Source organism: Anabas testudineus, chromosome 12 (assembly GCF_900324465.2).
Source record: "Anabas testudineus chromosome 12, fAnaTes1.2, whole genome shotgun sequence".
Lineage (NCBI taxonomy): Eukaryota > Metazoa > Chordata > Actinopteri > Anabantiformes > Anabantidae > Anabas > Anabas testudineus.
Window position 1 is genome coordinate 212,360 of NC_046621.1, and position 21,414 is coordinate 233,773.

Consider the following 21,414-nt stretch of genomic DNA (forward strand, 5'->3'; position numbering starts at 1 on the left):
CCCACTATGAGCCTGGTTCTGCTAGAGGTTTCTTTCTCTAAAGGGAGTTTTTCCTCTCCACTGTTGCCTAAAGCTTGCTCAAATGGGGTTGTTGGGTTTTCTCTATAATCTTTTGTATAAATATTTTCTGTAAGGTCTTAAACCTTACACTGTAAAGTGCCTTGAGATAACTTCTGTTGTAAATTGGCGCTATACAAATAAAATTGAATTGAATTGAATTGAACCGTGTTCCTGTTTTATCACAGACCGCATTACTGTTTTATCACAGACCGTGTTCCTGTTTTATCACAGACCGCGTTCCTGTTTTACCACAGACCGTGTTCCTGTTCCTGTTTTATCACAGACCGTGTTCCTGTTCCTGTTTCATCACAGACCGTGTTCCTGTTCCTGTTTTATCACAGACCCTGTTCCTGTTTTATCACAGACCGTGTTACTATTTTATCACAGACTGTGCTGATGAATCAGAAAAACGAAGAACCAGACCTGAACAATCAGTTCTGTCTTTCTGGACCATTCCTGTCCCGTCTTATACTCACGTGATTAGAGAGACGAGGACCCTACACAGACATGGAGAGAACATGCAAAGTCCACTCAGAACCAGACCCGTGGATTCAAACCCAGGTTAGATCCAGACTTCCCGTCCCAGACAGAACCAGTTTTATAAAAAGAAGCAGGGTCAAACGTTTTGTTCTGTGGATCTCAGAGTCCGGATAGTTCTGATTCAGGACAGACTGGGTTCTGTTGGACCAGCAAACTGTCTGATTCTCTTTCTGTGACCGGTTCCTGACTCCGCTCTCAGAACATCCTGCTCCATCAGGTCGGAGATCAGAAGCAGTTTTTTTTGTTCATGCGATGTCAGAACCGACATGTCGGGTTCCCACCTGCAGCTTCTCCAGGTGACATCCAGATTCAGGTCCCAGCGTCTGGACTCTGGATTCTCTCCGCTTCAGCTACTTAGGGGGACCTCGGAGAACTGAGAACACAGATCTGAGGTTTCTGGTAATCCAGGGTTTGAACAGTTTCTGGTTAAATGATGATCAGAACTGAAGGAAAGGTTCTGGTCACTTTTTTAATCGTCGATGATTTGATTATTTCATTGATCTTTTTTTTTTGATTGATGAACGCAGCGATTCAACAAAGTGATTCTCTTCACTCCAGGAACCATCTTTGTTTCTACCTGCGACCCCCTGAATTAGCAGCGTGTCACACCTGCCGAGACTCAGGGACACACCTGGTGTTTACAGGTGCGATATCATTAGAGAGAACGGAAGTAAGTAATCCAGAAAGTTACTAAACAGCTGGAGTTTAAATGTCTTAATGTCCCACAAAACTGATGCCTGAATGCTTGTCTGAGTAAGCTTGAGAATAGAACCTGTCCAGTTTATCTACAAGACTTCATGTTACCCACTTTATCGACCTAACTAACTGAAACTAACAGAAATCTTCATTAAACAAGTGATATAAAAATGAATCTGTCAGTAAATATAAAGTTAAAAAATGAACCAATATAATTAAATTAAAAACACTATCTGTGGTATCTTTAAAGCAGAATATGTGAAATGAGGCAACATGTAGCAGAGAACACTAATGTCTAATAGTTCAGACAGCTAGACATGAAGATAGGTCCCTGTAGGATTAATCTATCCTGGATGTTAACCTGCTCTGGACCAGGATAACTTCACAGAACAAATCTCAAGTTCTCAACAAGTCAAAAATAAGTTCAACTATGCTTAATCCCTGATCTGGGTTTGTGCAACACCCCTCAGGTCCAAATCCTTCCCACTGGTTTCAGTTTCTATACCACCGCGTACTTACAATACCAAGAGTAAAAGTATGTTATTATTGGATTCAAATGTGATGACGGACAACGGCAGCACAGACAGAAACACTGGAAACACTTGAACAACATTTAATGAAACAAATACAGCAGTCACAGCAGAGCGCTCTTGGCATACGACAGCAGACACAGTGATTGGTCAAATGATGCTCGTAGCTCCGCCCACCCAGCTTCCAGCTGGCAGGAGAGACGTAACAACGCTGCCATGGCGACAGTGTCCTGCGACAGTGAGCGGAGATGGAGCTGAAAGACAACAACAAACTTATGGCAAACTGGAAATTGAGTAGAGACTTTCATAATAAAAGTCTGAACGGACATTCTGACTGGCTGACCTTTAGGAAAAGCCCCAAGTAGGCGTGAGCCAGATCAAAGTCCCGCCCACTGGACAACATGCTACCAATCATGCGGATGAAGGCAAGAAGGCGCGTGCTGGAACCGCCCCCCTCTGATGTCAGACAGGTGAGCTCAACAGAGAGCGCAGCCGGCCCACAATCCTTCAGGAGATGCACCGGGTGCTCAACTAGAGAGAGAGAGAGAGAGAGAGAGAGAGAGAGAGAGAGAGAGAGAGAGAGAGAGAGAGAGAGAGAGAGAGAGTGTTTTTTCAGCTCTCAGATTAAAACCTCAGAGACCAAAGTCTGGACTCTCCTGATGCTGGTCTTCACTGTTACTGCAGCTGTTTCTAATTGTCACTTCAGTGAAACTGAATGTTTTTATCTGAACTCAGGAACAACACGTGGACCTCGGTTCTCTACAGAACCGGGTCCTTTGCAGCCTACACACCTACACCAGAACACCACCTCCACAGATCAGGAACAGTTTCTTCCCTTCTTCAAATTCTGTTGTTCCAGTCATTCTGGTGTAAGCTGACCTGGGTCTGGTCGGTCCACGGGATGTTGATCCAGGACTCTTACAGACTGCTTACAGGTTTTACAGACTTTGATCTGGTCTTCCTGTTTGGAAGTGGATTCCATCTTGTGATGAACTTTGGATTTACTCTGGTGATGATTGCTGCCTCAGATCTGTTGGCGGTTCTGAATCTGACTGACTGCTCTGTTCCATGTTGTTCCAGCTTGAACAGCTAAAACATCTAATATTTTGTTCTTAGATCTGTTGTGGTTTTTCCACCCAGTGGTTCTTGTTCTCGGGCAGTGACGGCTCTCTGGACTTGATCGTTAACAGATTCACCTGCTGAAGGTAAAACATCCAGAGACCCGAGGAGAACCAGAGAAGAAACCCAAGATATAATGATGTCTGTGGTTCCAGACTACAGTCACTGGCTGCAACCAACTGACAATTTATTTTTTAAAACATGAATTAACCAACATCAACTTTTAGTTCATGAAACCGATGTGGACTTACATGATCCAGACTCCAGAGCTGCTTCCAGAGCAGAACTAAACTCAGAGCTCTGAGACAATGACCCCCAGCCCAGCACCTTGGACTGAACACAAACAGGATGTTAGAAATGAACAGATATTAAAGAAAACACAGAAGAAGAAGTGACCTCAGTTGTACCTGTGCTTCCTTTTCTGTTGTCGTGGGCAACGTGAATCGAGGCGTGAGACCAGGAAGTGTCGGCAGGAAAAACGGTGCAGCAGCTGGAGCAACAGGGGGCGCTGTGGGTTTATTCCTCCTCTACGGAGAAAAGACACAACTCAGTGATGTTCTCACATGAACAGAAAACGACATGAAACTACCGAGCTGGAAAAGTCTTATTGTTTCAACCCTTTAATCACTCAGTAAAGGTACAGTTCACAATCTCAGTCCAAAAGTGTCAGTACTGCAGTAACAAAGCATTTGAACCAGTGTTCAAACTGATGTTGTTGAAAGCATGACTGTTTCAGATGTGTCTCATAAATCAGAGACATTAGACTTAAAAACTCAGTTTTCATTTGTTCTGTAAACTGTGACAGAGAAACATCTGTAGTGATGAATAAAAACTAAGAACAAAGAGTCAGTCAAAGATCGTCCTGGTGTTTCCAGCTGAACATGAGGACCACCATGGAGGAGCTGGTGAGAAGGAACCACTCCGTCACCATTTTAGTTCCTGATGCGTCGCTTTACATCAACTGTTCATGTACTGTTCTTTGGTTGTGTAAAGCTGCTTTGTGACAATGTCAATTGTAAAAAGCGCTCTACAAATAAAATTGAATTGAATTGAATCAACTACAACAGCAGCGGTGATGCCACCAAGTTCAACTTCCTGGTATTCAAGGTGATGTCCAGTTGAGATGTTTAATGGGTTTCGGTGGGTTTCAAACTGGTTTGAGTGGGTGTTTACTGGTGTAAAAAGAAATCTGTTCCACAGATCTGCTTGTTTTCTTGTCCAGAATCCATGAATCAAGCAAAGAAAACATCCGAGGAGACTGATGAAACTACTAAAACTGAGTTAAGAACTGTCCAATGGAAGAAGGTCATGTGGTCTGATGAGTCCAGATTGACCCTGTTGCAGAGTGAGGGGAGCATCAGGGGAAGAAGGGAGAAGGTGAAGTGATCATTAGCATCATTTTCACACATGGATTGGCCACCACAGAGTCCAGACCTTAACCCCACTGTGAATCTTTGGTATGTGCTGGAGAAGACTATGAGCAGCAGTTCCACTCTCCCATAATCAACACAAGATCTTAGTGAAAAATGAATCCAACTCTGGATGAAAATAAATGTTGGGACACTGCAGAAGCTTATGGAAATGATGCCAAAGTAAATCTGTGCTGTAATCAAAGCTAAAGGTGAAATATTAGTGTGTGGCTTGAATTTTGGACAGGCAGTGTACTTACAATGTGAATTTATCATATGTCATATTTCATTCAAAAGCTGAATGCTAGTGTGACAGTGTGTGTAGTTTAAGACAAAGACGCCTCACAGGTCCTCAACTGCACTAAATAGTAAACACTGAGAGAGAGAGAGAGAGAGAGAGAGAGAGCAAAAAGCAAACACCAGAGTCAGTATCAACAGTGAAGAGTAAACTTCAGGATGGTGGCCATTAAAAACAAAAGAGACTGGAAGAAGGTGTTGTCTACAGATGATTCCAAGTTTGAGGTCTTTGGATCAAACAGAAGAACATTTTTGAGAGGCAGAATAAAAAGATGCCTGAACAGAGATTAATACCTTTAGTCAAGCATGAAAGAGCTAGAATGTCTAAGGTCTGCCAGGCTGTAATTGTTGCATGAAGTGTTTGTTTTATTATTAAGGCATGATGACTGTGTTTGAAGAACACAGTCATCATTTTTCATTATTGCAACTCTGACAATGTCAACATGTCCTGTTCTTTTGCTGTATTTCCTGTTCAGACTCATGTCCTGTGTTTCCTTGGAAAACAATAAAACATCTAAGTGATCTCAAACCTTTGAGTGGTAGTGTACAGTTGGTAGTGACAAGAGGGCTTCTTTCACCATCTGCCCAATAACTCCTTAAAAGGCCTCCAGTTAATCGAAAATGCTGCAGACAGAGTTCTGACTGGAATTAGTAAGAGAGATCATATTTCTCCTACGTTAGCTTCTCTCCATTGGCTCCCTGTAAAATCCAGAATAGAATTTAAAATTCTTCTCCTAACTTATAAATCCCTTAATAATCAGGCTTAAAGATCTTAAAGACCTCATAGTTCCATATCTTCCAAGCAGAGCTCTCTGTTCTCAGACTGCAGGTTTACTTGTGGTTCCTAGAGTTTCCAAATGTAGAATGGGAGGCAGAGCCTTTAGCTACCAAGCCCCTCTCCTGTGGAACCAGCTCCCAGTTCAGGTTCTGGAGGCAGACACCCTCTCTACATTTAAGACTAGACTTAAAACTTTCCTTTTTTATAAATCTTGTAGTTAAAGATGGATCAGGTGACTCTGAACCATCTCTTAGTTATGCTGATATAGGTTAGTCTGCTGGGGGACCTCTACTGATACACTGAGCTCCTCTCCTCTCTCCTTTCTCCTCTATCCATTTAAATTCTACCATTTCATGTCATTAACTTTGTGTTTTCTCTCTCCTGTAGTTGTGTTTCCTCCTCTCTGTCTCCCTCTCTCTGTTCTCCTCTGCAGGTATCCTCGGCCTGGAGCTGTACATCTCCAGAGTCCAGTTACTGGTCCTACCAACCTGTCCAGTGTTTCTGCTGCTTGTTGTTGTTTTTTGTTGCCTGCTGTTCTTTTCTCTCTCCTCTTTCCACTCACCCCAACTGGTCGAGGCAGATGGCCATCCACCCTGAACCTGGTTCTGCTGGAGGTTTCTTCCTCTAAAGGGAGTTTTTTCTCTCCACTGAATTGCAAATGTAATTTTTCATTGGATTTCTCACAATAAAAGCCCATTCCTCCTGAACAAATTTTTTGTACTTCCTGTTTGACAGAGCTCCTTCACAGTAAAAGTATTTTACAGTTCTTTTCCCCATGATGCTTAGCTACAGGTCCAGTATGTAGCATTTATTGGCACTACACCGCGATCATCCAGAGCCTCAGCTGAGCACCGCTGTCTTTTGGGTGGTTGGAGTTTGTGATTGAGTGCATCACCTGTGATGCCATGTCATTACGTGACCTAAACTGGTTCCAGTATCACAGAGTGGACACTGTGGCTACCCTGCTGGTTGTCCTGATGGGAACCATTGCCGCCTGCTAGAGAAGCGTCCGCTGTTTACTGCGACACTACAGGCGACAATTTATGCATCTAAAAACATATAAAGGTAACGGCATTCAAGGCACTGAGGTTTCCGTGTCTTATGCTTTGACACCTTGACATTTGGACAGGAGGAACCTGGAGTCAAACTATTGACCCTGTGGTATAGTGACAATGGCTCTAACATAATTAGCTTCAATTGAGCTCCAACACAACTGAATTTAATTTATTTCAGACTATCTTTACTTATATTTATATATTTATATATTTTTTAATGTCTGTGAGAACAGCGTTGTCTGTGAACAGTTATCAACAGGACATTTTAAAATGTCAAACAGCAGATGAGAGAGATGAGCTGTCACCAATGTTAATTCCATGATGACAGAACAAACGTGTCGTTGTAATGCGCTTTGGGTGAGTTGGTGGAGAAACAGGCAACAGCGCTACATGTTGCCAAAGATTGTCTATTGCAAGTAAGAGGTATCATTTTCTGTAATGCCTCTCCACAATCAGAGAGCTCTGTGTGTCTCAATACAACAGCGCAATTTGAAGCCAAAGAGAGAACGCAGGAAGGATCATTCTGTAACACCTCTGAACAATATTAAATGACTGGGCCTCTCCGTAAACTAGTTCAGAAAAGTGAAAACACAGTCCGCCGTCTTCCCTGGCAGGTGATCTGTCAGTTTCAGAATCGGCCAGTTCAAACGTTTATATGTCAATAAATCAACTTTTAGTTCTGAATCAGGACCTATACTACCCTTCATGATGTAGACCTTGTGTGTGTTCTACAGTGTTTAAATATTGAAGTTCGGACACTGTTTTGGCTTTGTTTGCTTAGTTTCGCTGTAGATTGGTCCAACAGCATCAGCCAATACCCCCCCAAACAAACAAAGCTTTAAAAATATTAAAATACATAAAATATATTTTAACAACCTGTATTCTGATGTAGTACCTGGGCCTGTGTGGTCCAAGTTGTTTTTACATATGAATCAGGTTATTTTCCACATGTGCAGCACACAGCAGGACATGCACATGTGCACATGCTAAAAACAGTGTCCTGTTATAGCACATTGAAGCAGAGTCAGTTGCATGGTTAGAAAAAATTGTGTTAGGAATATAACCCTAAGCAGAGATGCGTGGTATATGGTGACAGCAGAAAACACAGAAAATATTTGCATCTTTCTGGTGCTGTGCAGCGCAGATTCACTGAAAGGCACCTTAGTGCATTTCCTGTGGTCCGCCTGTAGAGGGCGGTGTATATATCTAGTCTTCGTAAAACAGGAAATTAATCTCTCTCACCTTGATATCATCCAGGTGCAGCAGACTTTTCCAACGAGACTCTGGCAGCAGAGACAGAGTCACAAGCTCCGCCCCAAGCTGTTCAGCTGATTTATATGAGTCATCAGGCTCATCTGATGTCACTACCTGTTCTGACTCATCTGCTGTCACCCCTGGCAACATCTCCGCAGATGGTTGGTAGTCGGCCGGAAGAGGTCGGAGCCCCACAAGCCCACACAGGCTCTTATTGGTCCTGAGGGATGAGAGCTGCACTGTGATTGGCTGCTACACGAAATTAGTAATTTTAATTATTTAGATTCTTTGTACCGTAACAATAAATCCAATGGTCTTATTGTGGAAAATGTTTGGGTCATAAAAAGTTCTATTTTTGTCTATAAATACTTAACGTGAGACAATCTGATTGGCTAGTGTATCTACAAACTGCAGTGTGATTGGTTCAGACCAGAGGTAAATGCCAAGACTGTCAACGTGAGCTGTTGCTAGGAAGTCTCCAGTCGGCGACATTGACACACCCACTGGTGCCATGGCAACCAGGAAACAGTCGACAAGGCTGAAAAAGAGAAGCAGAAGAAAGTCAGAATTATTGATTTCATTGTTATTTAAGACAATGAAAAATTATTTATAAATTCTATTCAATTTGTTTTTATGAGAACACTCCAGTAAACACACACATTATATTATTATTAAAGCACAGTAGATCCAGTCTCACCATCCAGACGGGAGATCCCAGGTACGAATGGTGCAGTCCATCGCAACAGTAACTAGCCAGCGGCCATCAGGGCTGAAAGTCTGACGAGAAAAACAGTTCTCACTGCTACGACTAATTTGTTGGCATCGTCCGATGTCAGCTGTTCTGCTTTGTTAGCCTTCTTCAACTCACCATGTCGTTGATGTTGCCGTGGTGCCCGGTAAACTTCCTTACAATTCGTCTTGTTTCTATGTCGACCACAAGCAGTGTGAAGTCATCCAGTGCTAATGCTAGCATCCCACTAACGTGAACGGAAACGAAAAACTGTCAGTCACGGTGGCTAACAGTTTTCTACCTGTCTCTGCTAGCATGATGCTAACTGTTAGTTACCTGTCTCTGTGTAGCATCATGCTAGCTGGTGCAGCATTTAGCTTCAGTTGTTCTTCCTGTTTCTTGGTCTTGAAACGCCAGAACTTGAGCAACCAATCAGAGCCAGTGGTGAGGGTCATCTGGTTCAGTGTATCCGTGGCGACACCTCGCACACTGCCACTGTGAGCTGCAGCCAGGGGTCGAGGTTAGTACCAGACAGAAACAAAGAACAGACCAATCACAGTTGAGTTCAGATGACCTAACCTCTTCCATCGCCATAGCAACCACGGTGCAGGCCAGACTGCAAGTTGTAGGCATCAACATGGCCACACGATGAGCCAATCACGACAAAGTTACCACAGGAAGTGATGTCAACAGCCTGGGAATAGAGAGTAAGTCACGTGACTCTGACATTTAATGGGGGGGGGGGGCTTAAGGAGACAGGTGTGAGTGTGTTACCGTGGCAACAGTGTCTCTGGAAGGGAAGGGCGGTTGCAGGTGGTGTGTTCCCATGGTGCATTTCTGGTAGTTCCAAGTGGTGACTGCTAGGCGACCCCGATGACAGGCGACAATGCCGTCCCAGTCTGACTGACGAGCAGCAACTGTTACGAGAACATGAGCTTCTCTTTAAATTCAATACTTTATCTATGGGGTTCTGTGTACGCTTATTAAGGCATCATTTCTTCTATGGAGATCCGCATGGCATAAAAAATTAAACATGTTCTCAGTGGAGTTTTGTGGTGGGGAAGTTTCTGTAACGGCACTAACCAGAAGAAAACGCAGTGATTGCAGGGAGACGCAGTTCCTCATACGACAGACCTTTCTTTTTTTTATTTGCTTTCTTTTTGTTCATGGATCCTGGACAACACACATGCAAAATTCACATTACAATCAGCAGCAATCAGCAGTCAGAGCTTGAATCAGAATTTATTCACGTTTTTTCTGGCTAACAGCAACAGCAAACTGCTTATTACTCATTGTGGGACTAGGTAAGAAATGACAGAAAAGAATCCAACACTAAAATAAAATAATTTAAGAAAACAAATTATTATTGATTGTTAAAATAAATCAAAGATAAGACTCAGTTTACTTATGCAGGAGGTTGATTTACAGACTTTTTTGAGTGCAGCAAATTAGAAATAACTTTTTATACAGAGTCTGGTAGGAGGGATGAACTGACCATGACCCAGGTTTTTGTTGAAACGCTCGTGGACGGTGGAGAAGGACTGCAGCGTTCCATCATGACCTGTTCATTTGTACAAAAAGACACATCACATATTGTACGACATAAAAACTATTCTAAACATATATTTTAAATTTTAGTAGTAATAGATAAAGATAAAAAGAAAAAGGGAAAATATTTTCTCTTGAGTTTTAAAAGTAACTCAAGAGAAAGTTGATAACTTAATGATGCTAGCAGCACCTAGGATGTAGTGATTACTACACTGTCCCCTCACACCATGAAAGACCCGGGTTTGAATCTATGGGTTGAGCCCAAGGTTGAATACAGCAGGTGACAACCCGGAATACTCACAGCTAGCAAGCTATACGGGGGGTGTCCTGAAAAGTACCCTTGCTGCTTGCATAGAACGTGAAAACCTTCCTGACCAAACTTATCCAGACCAGAAGATCTGTACTGGCTTGAGAATTTACGCTTCACTTCATGTGAAGCTCAGTTTCTTTGATTGAGTGTCTATTAGTCACTAAGTTTGTCTCTGACTCTCATAACCTTTCCACTGGTGTACCGCAGGGCTCAGTCCTTGGTCCTTTTCTTTTTTCAATCTATACTTCTTCTCTAGGCTCTGTCATCCATTCTCATGGCTTTTCTTATCACTGCTATGCAGATGACACACAGCTCTTGCTGTCTTTTCCGCCGGATGACTCAACTGTCTCATCTCGCAAATCTGCCTGTCTCTCTGACATCTCTGGCTGGATGAGAAAAAGACACCTTCAACTCAACATGCCCAAAACTGAACTTCTAGTCTTCCCTGCCAGACCTTCGACACAACACAACATCAGCATTAACATTGGATCGGCCCTCTACAATATCAGAAAGATCAGATCAGACCAGAACAGAACTCTTCCACATCTTCCTTTGCACTTAAAAAAATAAAATAAAAAAAATGTTCTACTCTTTCATTCTCACATCTCTTGAAACAAACACTTTTTTGATAGCACTTTGCTTTGATGTCGTTTCTTCTTGACTTAGATTTTGTTTGCTTGCCTTGTTCCTCACTTGTAAGTCGCTTTGGATAAAAGCATCTGATAAATGTAAATGTAAATGTAGATATTGACAGAGGAGTTGTACTGTGTTACTGTGCTATGTACTACAGTAGTAAATACAACACCATAGTATGTTACTGCATTGGTAACGTGGGACCAACAGGCTGTAAGACTTTATGAAACCAGCTCCGACTTCTGCACCAGAAGATCAAAATAAATCATGTAATATGCAAATGACTGTTTTATGCCGTTAATTCACCTGCACTCAGGATGTTTTTTCCATCGTTACCATGGTGATGAATGGCAGTGGGCGGGGCACTGTGACCTTGACGCTTACGGAGGAGCCTGGCTCCACCTCCCTCCTGGTCAAATATCCACACCTGAAAAAAAAGTTTTATGTTTTAATTCACTTTTTTTCTTTTTATGTTTCTAACTTTAACCTTTTCAGATTCCAAATTCAAAACCTTTATTAATGTCCGAGGGAAATTGTTTTGCCTTGTTACAGTTGCTCTCAAAAAAATAAAAAGGAAAAATAAAAAGGAACCACAACCAGAAAAGAGCCACACCAACACAAACACTGAATAAATAAATACAGGAAACTCAGTATACACAGAATATGTAAGATGGATGAAAACCTTGATGGCGTTGTCAGCTCCATTGGTGACCAATAGCGGCTCTCCGTGCAGGAAAGTTGCTGCGGCAATGGCTGTGCTGTGGGCGTGTCTTTGTTGAGCAACCAGCTGACGGCGCTCTAGATCCCAAAATGCTATGTGGCCCTGGGGACTGCCACACGCCACGATAGGTGGGCCATCTGAGAGAGAAGGGGACATGGTCCGTATGCTTTATTACTGGGGTCACTAATCCCAGTCCACACCTGAACCAGGTAATCAGCAATGGGTAAGGCAGGGAGAGTGGCTGGACAGGGCCTCTCGAGGGCTAGGACTGGAAACTTCTGCTTTACAGAATACCTGTGGCACCTGTCCTTTACCTGTTCTAAAAGCGAGCGAGCTGATTGGTCCCCAGTCCTGAGTGAAGCTCATCAGCGTCTCATCCAATCGGATGTTGTGAATGATGATGTGGCCTGCTGCCGTGCCAATGCCAACCACGTCGACTGCAGGACTCTGGTCAATGAAAGGTTTATTATTTCTCTAAAAATAAAATCCTGTAAATAATGTTTAGTTCACTGTCACATGTTAAACCAGAACCTAACTTGAACAGCAACAAGTATAAAACAGTTGGTGTGAACATAGTGAGCGACCTGCTGCAGAGCGGTGACTCCTGCTGACCAGCCGGGAAACGTGAACAGCAGCTTACTGAGTACAAAAAGACAATTAGTAGGTAAATGAGGAAAAACATGAACTACGACAGGTAATCAAAGGTAGGTTTGTGACACGGCAGGATATCGATATCAGAACTTTTCACCGACACTAGTTGACTTGTCCTCTAACAACCTGTTGAATAACAAAGCAACACAAAACTCACCTGGTCTTAATGTTCCACAGCTGCAGTGCACCCTGGGAGCTGCCCAACAGCACCTTGTTCAAGTAAGTACTCGGGTGCATCATGGCCGACAAGTCGAAGGTGTTCGGGTCAAACTGCAGCCGTAGGTACATGTCTGGGAGACACACGGAGCAAGGCATGATGGGTAACAGGACAAGTGATGTCAACATGCAGGTGAGCCAACGTGAAGCCCCACCCTCTGCTGCTCACCTCCTCCCTGCACATCCCAAACGATGACATCACCGCCACTGTCAGCGGAGATGAGTTGATCACCCAGAGAAAGCAAAAGACGCACTTCCTGTTGGTGACCATGGTAACGCATCACTACCTGTAACAAAAGCAAAGAGGGACAAAATTATTAAATGCACATAAATAATCAAAGACAAACTAAATAAAACAGAAAAACTGAAACTTCATGTAGATGTGGACGATTTTAGTGTTAATTATGTTACATTTTCTTAAATCTTTTAAATAAAACTTTAGTAGAAGATGTTTGCAGCTAAAAAAAAAAAAAAAAGTCTGGAAACATTTTTTTCCTTATTTTTAAATATTTAAATCAAACATAGAAATAAAATAAAAACCTCTTTGTTTCTGGCGAAGGCGCAGACAAGTCGCCCGGAGGCGGCGAACACCAACATCCTGTCAGCCGCCACACACGTGATGTCATCAGGCAAGCTGTTACCTAAGCAACAACATCATATTACGTCACAACACAGCAGCCAATCAGAGAGCAGAATTCAGTTGGCGAAAACTGTAAAATACTCACTGATGGCGACGATCCCCAACCGGTTCACCTGAAAGTAATCAATACGTCAATTAACCAGTGAATTAATCAATACACCACAGGGAACGTCGTCTGGTGGTACCTGCACCACACAGTCGACACCAAGGAAAACTGTTCAGCTCAGTGATCCCACGATGGTGGAATGAGCTGCCTATCTCTGCACGCTCAGCCACCTCACTTGCAATCTTTAAAAAACTGCTGAAAACAGAACTCTTCTGCATCTTCCTTTGCACAAAAAAAAAAAAAAAAAAATTCTACCCTTTCTCACATCTCTTGAAACAGAAACACTTCTTTAACAGCACTTTGCTTTGATGTCGTTTCTTCTTGACTTAGATTTTGTTTGCTTGCCTTGTTCCTCACTTGTAAGTCGCTTTGGATAAAAGCGTCTGCTGAATGACTAAATGTAAATGTAAATGTAAATAAATTCAGGTACAAACTTCCGGTTCTCTGGATCAGCTGAGTCTAGTTTTCATTTGCAGTGACTTTCTGGTTTCACCGAGCGTGATGCTGGCTCTGGGTTCTGTTCCCACCTTTTCTATTCATACTTCAGCTAGAGACCTGTTCATCACACACGCTCAGTACACAACGTGACAGGGGAGAAGTAATGGATCTGCACAGAGGCCAGAAACAGGTCATGTCAAATTCAGGGTTCGGGGGGGGGGGGGGGGTTGGTGTGTGTCCACTACGAGGGAGGTGGGGTGACTCCAACAGGCCATGGGTTAGGTGGGCATGGGCATTTGGTCTGTTACCCAAGATCGTGTATGAGGTATCACTCTGTGACAATGAGAGTGTGAACTTTTAGTGTTTGTAGTTCCAGAAACGGGACCATGTGAGCAGTTTCTAATGTTTTCAGTCCCAATCAGTGTCCACGCTGCTCGTTTGTGTATGTGATTAATATTATTTTATTATTTAGTATTATTTTCTCTGATTGTGAAGCTGAACCTTTTTAGCTGCTGATAATGACAAAATAGTTTGTTTCTTTCATGTTAACAACTGATTTATTTTTTCAAACATTGAAATTAATTTGTTTCATTTTCAAATGTCTGTATTTTACTATTTGGATAAAACAGTAAAAGGGGAAATAAGCTCAGATCAGTGAGGTTTTTGTTATTTCAGCTGAACACAGTAAAAATCTAACTTATTTAATGTAGAGGATTACATTTAACAGTCCTGTGATAATGTGAATTATTAGACTAAGATAACGTTTCTGTTTAGCACAACAATAATATAATGATACACACAATAATCATTTTCCTGTTGTCTTCACTGATTCTAATGATCTCTAGTTAATAATTAATAATAATTTAACCGGTTTACTCTCTACTCACGTTGTACGTGTGGAAGCTTTTACCGACCGCCGTCACCAGGTAAAACTCCCGGTGCTTCTTGTGGTACCGAACCGCGTGTGGCACGTGGTTGGAATAAAGTCCCAGAACCCGGAACCCGGAGAACAACGAGCTGCCGCCGGCCGACATGTTCGGTAACGGCGGAGTTTCACCGAATAAACGCTGAGAAAACACGAATTCACAGAAGACGAGACACGGAGAGAACACACATGGAGGAGTGCTGACGAATTGAGTCCGACCGGAAACGATCAACAACAACCACACGATAGTTCCGCTTGTTGTTAAAATGTAAAAAACGTACTGACAAAATTCAAGCGTAAACGTTTGTACAGCGAAACATCGAGCTCTTGAATAACAACTCTAATCACAACATAGAATAAAAAAGATCGATGAAGTGGGAGATTTTTAACTGCAGTCAGTTTCACATCCATTTTCTTTATAAATATGTATACTGTGTACACATCATTGTATGAATTATATTTCAACTTTATTTCTGTAGTACATATAACACGCAGCAATAATTCCACACAATTTTATTTTACATTTCAGGTGGAAACAAATTTACAACAGAAATATTTTTGACTTTTTTTTTTTTTTACATCACAACATTAACAACAAAACGCCAAATACAAGCAAGTGCAGGTTCAGTGATTTCCCCAGTTAACCAATAAAAAAAAGAAAAGTGCGCTTTAATTGATACTTTAATTTTTTTTGTTTTCATGTTCGTCTTACAGAAGCACTTCTCAAAACCTTTATTTAATATAAATCAATTTCCCTCTTTAACATATTTATTATCCATTCATCTCATTTGAATATGGTTTTAAATATTAACCCGCTCGAATTTAACCTAAATCTACATGTCTGTCATACATAGTCACATCTTTATACATCAATGATGTTAAGGTTTTCTTATTTTCACACGTAGCAGCTGTCGAGACCTGAACCGCAGAGGAGCAATCAGCTGTAAGAATTTAATTACAGGTAAACACAGGTTCATGCTGGGACAGAAAATTATGTCAACATCGCATATGAAAGCAGTTCTTCTCTTTAGACTGAGCAGTTTCCCCTTGATTCCAGACTTTGTGCTAAGCTAACACATGCTGGATCTTTCTAACAGGAAGCCTGAATGTGATATGCTGCATTCGTATATAGTTTGTGATGAAAAACGTTCAGCGTCTGACCCTTAACCCTGCGTTCATATCCTATTTCTCTTTTCAGGAAACATGCCTTTGATCTGTTAACAACCAAATAAACAACATAGTTAGGTTGCCATGGAGACTGTTGTGATTACATAGTTTTTCCAGTTGGTTTAAGTTGAATCTGTGGACAAACTGTTAAATGCTCCAAAACCTGTGTCAGAAACATGATGGGTGTCAGATTCACTGAGCATGTGACCTGAAAAAAAAAAACACTGTTGTGTTTGTTTTTACTTTTCATTTTACTAATTAAAAACTGTGTTCACGTGGCTCTGCTCCATCCTAACGCCTCTAACTGCTCTTCCCGTCCAACAGCAGCAGCCTCAGCAGCGTCCTGGCTGCAGCAAGCAGCGCTCCGTGCAGCGCATACTGCATCAGCAGTGCTCCGAACCCTCGGTAGAAGCCAGCCCCCCCTTCCTTGCGACGGATGGTGTGGAGGCAGTCAGAGAAGCCGTCGTACTGCGTGTTGACGGGCAGCACCAGCAGGCTGCCGCCAGTTCCTGCTGCAACCGCGCCGTCAGTGGCATCAATGATGGTGCGAGTGCCCTGCAGGCTGAGGCGGTGCAGCGCCGTCTCCAGAGGAAACACCACCACGTCAGCCACCAGTGCCCCCACCCACTCAGCGGCCAGCTCTGGGAAGTAGGCGTCCAACGGGTTAGAGGGATCAGCCCGCTGCTTTCTGCCCCGCTGCTGCAGCCACAGTGCCGTCCGCTTGACAGAGGTGGCGACAGCATATCGCAGGATGGCGTGCAGCGCGGCAGGAAGCAGCAAAGAGCTGAGGGGAAGCAGACGCCGACTGTGCGGAGCTCCGACTCCCAACAACCGAGCCAGACCCTCACGGACACAGTCTAACAGCCCAGAGGACGACTCGTCCCGCACAATGTCGCTCTAGGGAGAGAAGAGGTGCATGATTGGAGAGTATTACAGTCAAAATTATATGCCAAAGCAGGGCCCCTTACTACCTAGTCTAGAGCTTTCTATCAAGTCTGAACACTGCTACTGACCCTGATTCTAATTTTAGCAACAAGGTAAGGTTCAGTGCTGCAGGAAACAAACATTAGCTAACAGAACAAAGGTGTGTTCTGTAGAGACGTGGACTTATCGAGAGGACTACTGTCAGCTCTTTCTATCACTGATGAACCAGGTATGACAGGCTGCAAATCACCTGCACGGTCTCAATGAGGCTGGCACAATAAAACGGGAGAGCCACCACAGCTGTCAACCTGTGGATGGAAAGAGATAAAGATGAACAGTTTCCGTGTAAGGGGAAGAATCTGGTTACAACAGAAAGTAGCTGATATTAGATCAGAAGAAGAATAAATTAGACTCTAGCATGTCAACACAGAACCTGGTAACTAACAGATGTAAATTCTTTGTCCGAATGGGAATTTATTTACATCTGGTACGGAGGAAAAGCTAAAGTGTAGCTGGGTCTGAACGAGAAAACTCAGACTTTATTGCACCTGCTGCAATTTAATCAGTATAAGAAGAAAATAATTCAGAGTGAACCAGTAGAAGAAGACATGAACTGACCCTTTGAGAAGCAGATGTCCAGTCAGTTGTTTCCAGCTCCACCTGTGAGGAAGCTCCCTGTGGACACAAAATACTACTGTAACACCGTAGTGTAGGGTGACATGTAGCTCAGTTGGTAGAGCAGTCGTCTATAAACCCCAGGGACAGTGGTTCGACCCCTGAGATGTCCATAGACAAGACACGCCACAGTAGCGCTGTTGTCTACTGCAGCTGTCCAAACAACTATTTCCCCAAGGGGATCGATAAAGTATCTCATCATTATTTAGTAATTTAAACACAGGAACCTCACAGGAATACAACAGTTACACTATAACTATATCATTAAGATAGTATCATCACATTTATACCACAGTAAAGCTGCAGTGGTCCTACATGGTTACCGTGGTAATGGCGTGAACTCGCTGATGATGCCTTCAGCTCCCAGCGTGATGCCATGAACGATGAAGGTGCTTCCCATCCCCTTCCACAGAGCCTTCACCCCCTGATCAATGACAGTATCGATAACTGATCAGATGGATTGATTAGTGACACCTGATCAGGCGGATCGATCACTCATCTGTCTGTGTGTTACCTGGGCCTTGGTGATTGAGTACATGACAGCAACGGTGCTGAATGGAGTCAGGTGGTAGCAGCGGGCATGATAGTTCACCTGCAGTAAAACAATCACTAACAATCAATAACGGATAAATAACAGTGAAAGCTGTCGGCGTGATGATGGCGTGGCAGGGAACTGACCTGACATTGTCTGCGGAAGACGATACAGGGATGGGCGAGGACGTTCTCCGTGAAAAGGCTGTGCACACACACAGGTAAGTTGAGTGCTTTTATTTTAAAAAGTCACTTCTGTTTCACAGGTATGAACAGGTAAAACCAGGTTCAGGAGGTTTGTGACAGTTAAATCCTCAGATATCACAGTTTGTATCTGTGTTCTCCTAAACACATCTATCTTATTTGAGTATGAGGCTGAGTCTGAAGTTATGAACATGAACTAAAAGTGTTTACAGCCGTTAAAGTTAAAACACACTTTCAGTCTGCGACCTTAATTATTACCATTCATTAACTCAATAAAAATGATCTTTACCTGACCAGCCCAATTCCAAAGCCGGCGAATCGATTCAGCTGCTCTGTAGAAACATGACCAAACATCAAGAACTAAAATACATTAATTAATCTAACATTTGATTTTCCTCCCTGCTATTTAAGTCTGATGATTTCAGAACGAGAATAAGAAAAGAAATTCAAAATTAAAGTGAATTATATGGAAAAATATATCACAATTTACAGAACTAGTCAAAATAATCACACAGAGGAAAACATGGAGTAACGGCATCCCAACTTTAAAATCACATAAAAGAATACACAATAACTTCAAAAATCAAGAATAAAATGAAAACCTTGAATAATAACAGGATTTGTTAACAGGATTAGCCTCGTTAGCCGTAATGATTGATGTATTACAATTCTTAGCGCTAATTAGCAAACAAGTAGCTCCTGTTGTCATTAGCCTGTTGCTGGCTAACATGCTACTTACCTAATGAAATATTGTTTCATTTCCTTTCTGCAGTCGATGATACATTCGATTATTTTTATTGTTTGTTGTTGTCACATTTTCATTTAGTATGATCATAAATGAGTTTCCCGTCTTTCAGGTATGTAACCCTTAGCCGGATCCACTAACGCCTGCAAGCTAACGACCAGTTCACCGTCAGTTAGCATTGTAGCCTCTGCCTGTTAGCCTCAGAGCTATTAATTAACTAATTTAACTTTTCACCCCCAGTAGAAGGTAATTCAGACGTTAGCCTGCTGCCTTCACCCCCCGTTGTATTCTCAGGCTGCTAGCTAACGAACCACAGACTTACCTGCAGGAGGTACGCCGGGCTGCGGAGCGTCCCAGCCGGCTGCGACTCCGGACCCTCCGGGCTCCCCTAACGGCTCGTTGTATTGCGGTGTCCGCTCTCCGTGGTGGAGGTTGCGGCTGCCGGGGATGTCCGGAGGTGTGGTGACCCAGTGGTGGTGCTGCAGCTCCGCGGGGGCTCCGGCGCTCCTGACCGGGTAGCTGGCCCCATACAGCGGGTCGTCACGGCCTCGGTATCCGAGCCCATCGAAGCTGTCCGGTCGCCTGGTGGCCATCAGAGAATCGGCGCGGGGACAAACAGCAGGAGGACCGTGACTGAGACCCGGCTAGCCGCTAACGCAGCTCGGGAGAGGACATCAAACGGAAGAAAGTCGGGTCTCGGAAAGATTACGAGATAAACGATGTAAATAAAGAAGATTCGTCCTACAACGAAACATCCACCTGTCACCTGCTACCCGGAAGTTATTTTTCTTCGTTTCCGGCAGGCTCCAGCTGTTAAACGGAACCAGGTCGGAACCGGATGAGCTGCCAAACACGTAGACTGCACGTAAAGACTGGACTGTCAATTCTAATGAGATAGAACAAAAGAATATAATATTATATGTATATATATATAAATATAACAGAGCAGTGTGCTGCTGCCTCATGAGGAACCCACTACACAGTGTTCTGCTGTCACTCCACCCTGGACTATAATTTTTCAACAGTTTTCATTCATCTATTTTTAGCAATTTTACATATTTTCTGTATAGACTGTATTTGTGTTGATGTGGCTCTTTTCTGGTTGTAGTTCTTTTTCTTTCTGTCTGAGTTGCAAGAAACTGTAAGGAGACAAAAATATTTTCCCTTTGAGATGAATAAAGTTTTTTTAATCTGAATAATTTACACGTAACAAGATGTGTTTTAGTATTTTATACCTAATGAGAAACTAACACTGTTTTTATGAGAAATTTATCTGTCGCAAAATCCCTTCATCATTAGTGTAAATGAGTAGAAGCTAATATTACTACTAAGCACAGTGAATAATGAGGTCAGGTAGTCACTGACACCAAACACACAGGGCGCTCAGAACCTGTTCACACAGCAAAAGACCATTTTAATGTTTTACACTTGCAAAGCCAAAAGCTGTATTTTAACAAGATGGGCTGGTTTTGTGAAAAACAAAAGTTTTGTAATTACAGAATGTGTGAAAATACAGAATGTCATAATAAGCTGCAAATGATCTTGTTAAAAAAGAAGCTTGTCATAATGAGAAACTGAATAAATATTAAATAATGAGCAACATGTTTCTTCATAAACTTTAATTTTATTGATTCCAGCATTTGTGATAATTAAAACATTTTCAGACACCAACATTTTCCTTCATTTTAGACACAGATAATTGACAGTCTGACGGCAGAGGCTCACCTTTTCTACACCATCCACAATAAAGTTTATGAAAAAGCTGTCCCAATAATCACAGGTCAGAAGAATTGGGATGCTCAATCGTGACCACGCTGTCCATGAGAAGATGACTAAAACTATGTGAACACCCTTTACTTACTGCCAATCTGACTACGACCAATAATGATTTACTTCAATGCTGAGCGTTGTGTTAATGCAATTTAGTCATTGTGATGAAACTATGAATCCAGTAACTGTAACTGAAACCTCATTGGTTCAGAGATGAACGCCTCACCTCTCCATGTGAAACAACATAACAAAAATCACAAGCGTGTAAAAGTTGAGTTTAACAGAAACTTATTAAAGTCTCAACTTTTCATAGTATTTTTCTTTTCTGTTTGGTCATTCTTCATAATTCATCCGTATACTGGCAAAACTGGTTTCCATTAGCAACACATTTATTCTCAAACATGTAGCAGAGATAAAGTATTTCAAGTTAGCGTCAGATTTGAGCTTTTCATTAACAGATGTGTTTAACAACAGCACATAAACACTGGCCTACACAGTCAGTCATTTTCACTTGTTGTCCGTGTTAAGGCAACGGGTTTAAGGTCGAGGGTGGCCCAGGACAAAACAAACAAAAAGTGTAATTCCTGCTAATTTATCACAAAATTTAAACTGGATGGAAAAGTTCAGGAGCAGTTTAGTTACATGAAGAAGATACGATGAAGGACAATGAATGTTGTTTTCTACTTAAAACCTAAAAATGTAAATTAAACTCAAACTGATTGTCTCCAACATAAAGATACAT

General features: G+C 42.4%; 2 protein-coding genes across 2 annotated transcripts; both read right to left on the reverse strand.

Annotated features, from left to right (window-relative positions):
- Positions 1-1,893: 1,893 nt before the first annotated feature.
- Positions 1,894-14,869, reverse strand: wdr36 (WD repeat domain 36). The gene is made up of 22 exons (XM_026356379.1): positions 14,619-14,869; positions 13,273-13,300; positions 13,088-13,188; positions 12,717-12,834; positions 12,489-12,621; positions 12,265-12,319; positions 11,995-12,127; positions 11,642-11,817; positions 11,266-11,386; positions 9,964-10,029; positions 9,552-9,641; positions 9,243-9,385; positions 9,048-9,162; positions 8,805-8,970; positions 8,607-8,715; positions 8,436-8,515; positions 8,169-8,276; positions 7,727-7,958; positions 3,353-3,472; positions 3,197-3,278; positions 2,170-2,357; positions 1,894-2,080 (listed from the first exon to the last, which is right to left on the reverse strand). The coding sequence occupies exons 1-22, from the start codon at positions 14,763-14,765 to the stop codon at positions 1,931-1,933; spliced, it is 2,661 nt and encodes an 886-aa protein (XP_026212164.1). The 5' UTR covers positions 14,766-14,869; the 3' UTR covers positions 1,894-1,930.
- A 249-nt stretch (positions 14,870-15,118) lies between these two features.
- slc25a46 (solute carrier family 25 member 46) lies at positions 15,119-19,698 on the reverse strand. The gene is made up of 8 exons (XM_026356489.1): positions 19,225-19,698; positions 18,447-18,489; positions 18,101-18,158; positions 17,937-18,014; positions 17,746-17,846; positions 17,366-17,422; positions 16,998-17,055; positions 15,119-16,720 (listed from the first exon to the last, which is right to left on the reverse strand). The coding sequence occupies exons 1-8, from the start codon at positions 19,493-19,495 to the stop codon at positions 16,124-16,126; spliced, it is 1,263 nt and encodes a 420-aa protein (XP_026212274.1). The 5' UTR covers positions 19,496-19,698; the 3' UTR covers positions 15,119-16,123.
- Positions 19,699-21,414: the final 1,716 nt, after the last annotated feature.

Bases quoted from the DNA above. Each gene is read 5' to 3' on its own strand.
- wdr36 (XM_026356379.1), bottom strand. From the start codon at position 14,765: ATGTCGGCCGGCGGCAGCTCGTTGTTCTCCGGGTTCCGGGTTCTGGGA. The intron at 12,835-13,087 runs GTTTTTATTTTA...CTTTTGTTACAG, and splicing joins CCTTCGCCAGAAACAAAGAG to GTAGTGATGCGTTACCATGG. The intron at 10,030-11,265 runs GTGAATTAACGG...ACAAATGAACAG, and splicing joins AAAAAACATCCTGAGTGCAG to GTCATGATGGAACGCTGCAG.
- slc25a46 (XM_026356489.1), bottom strand. From the start codon at position 19,495: ATGGCCACCAGGCGACCGGACAGCTTCGATGGGCTCGGATACCGAGGC. The intron at 18,490-19,224 runs GTAAGTCTGTGG...ATGTTTCTACAG, and splicing joins GCCCGGCGTACCTCCTGCAG to AGCAGCTGAATCGATTCGCC. The intron at 18,015-18,100 runs GTCAGTTCCCTG...GTTTTACTGCAG, and splicing joins TCTTCCGCAGACAATGTCAG to GTGAACTATCATGCCCGCTG.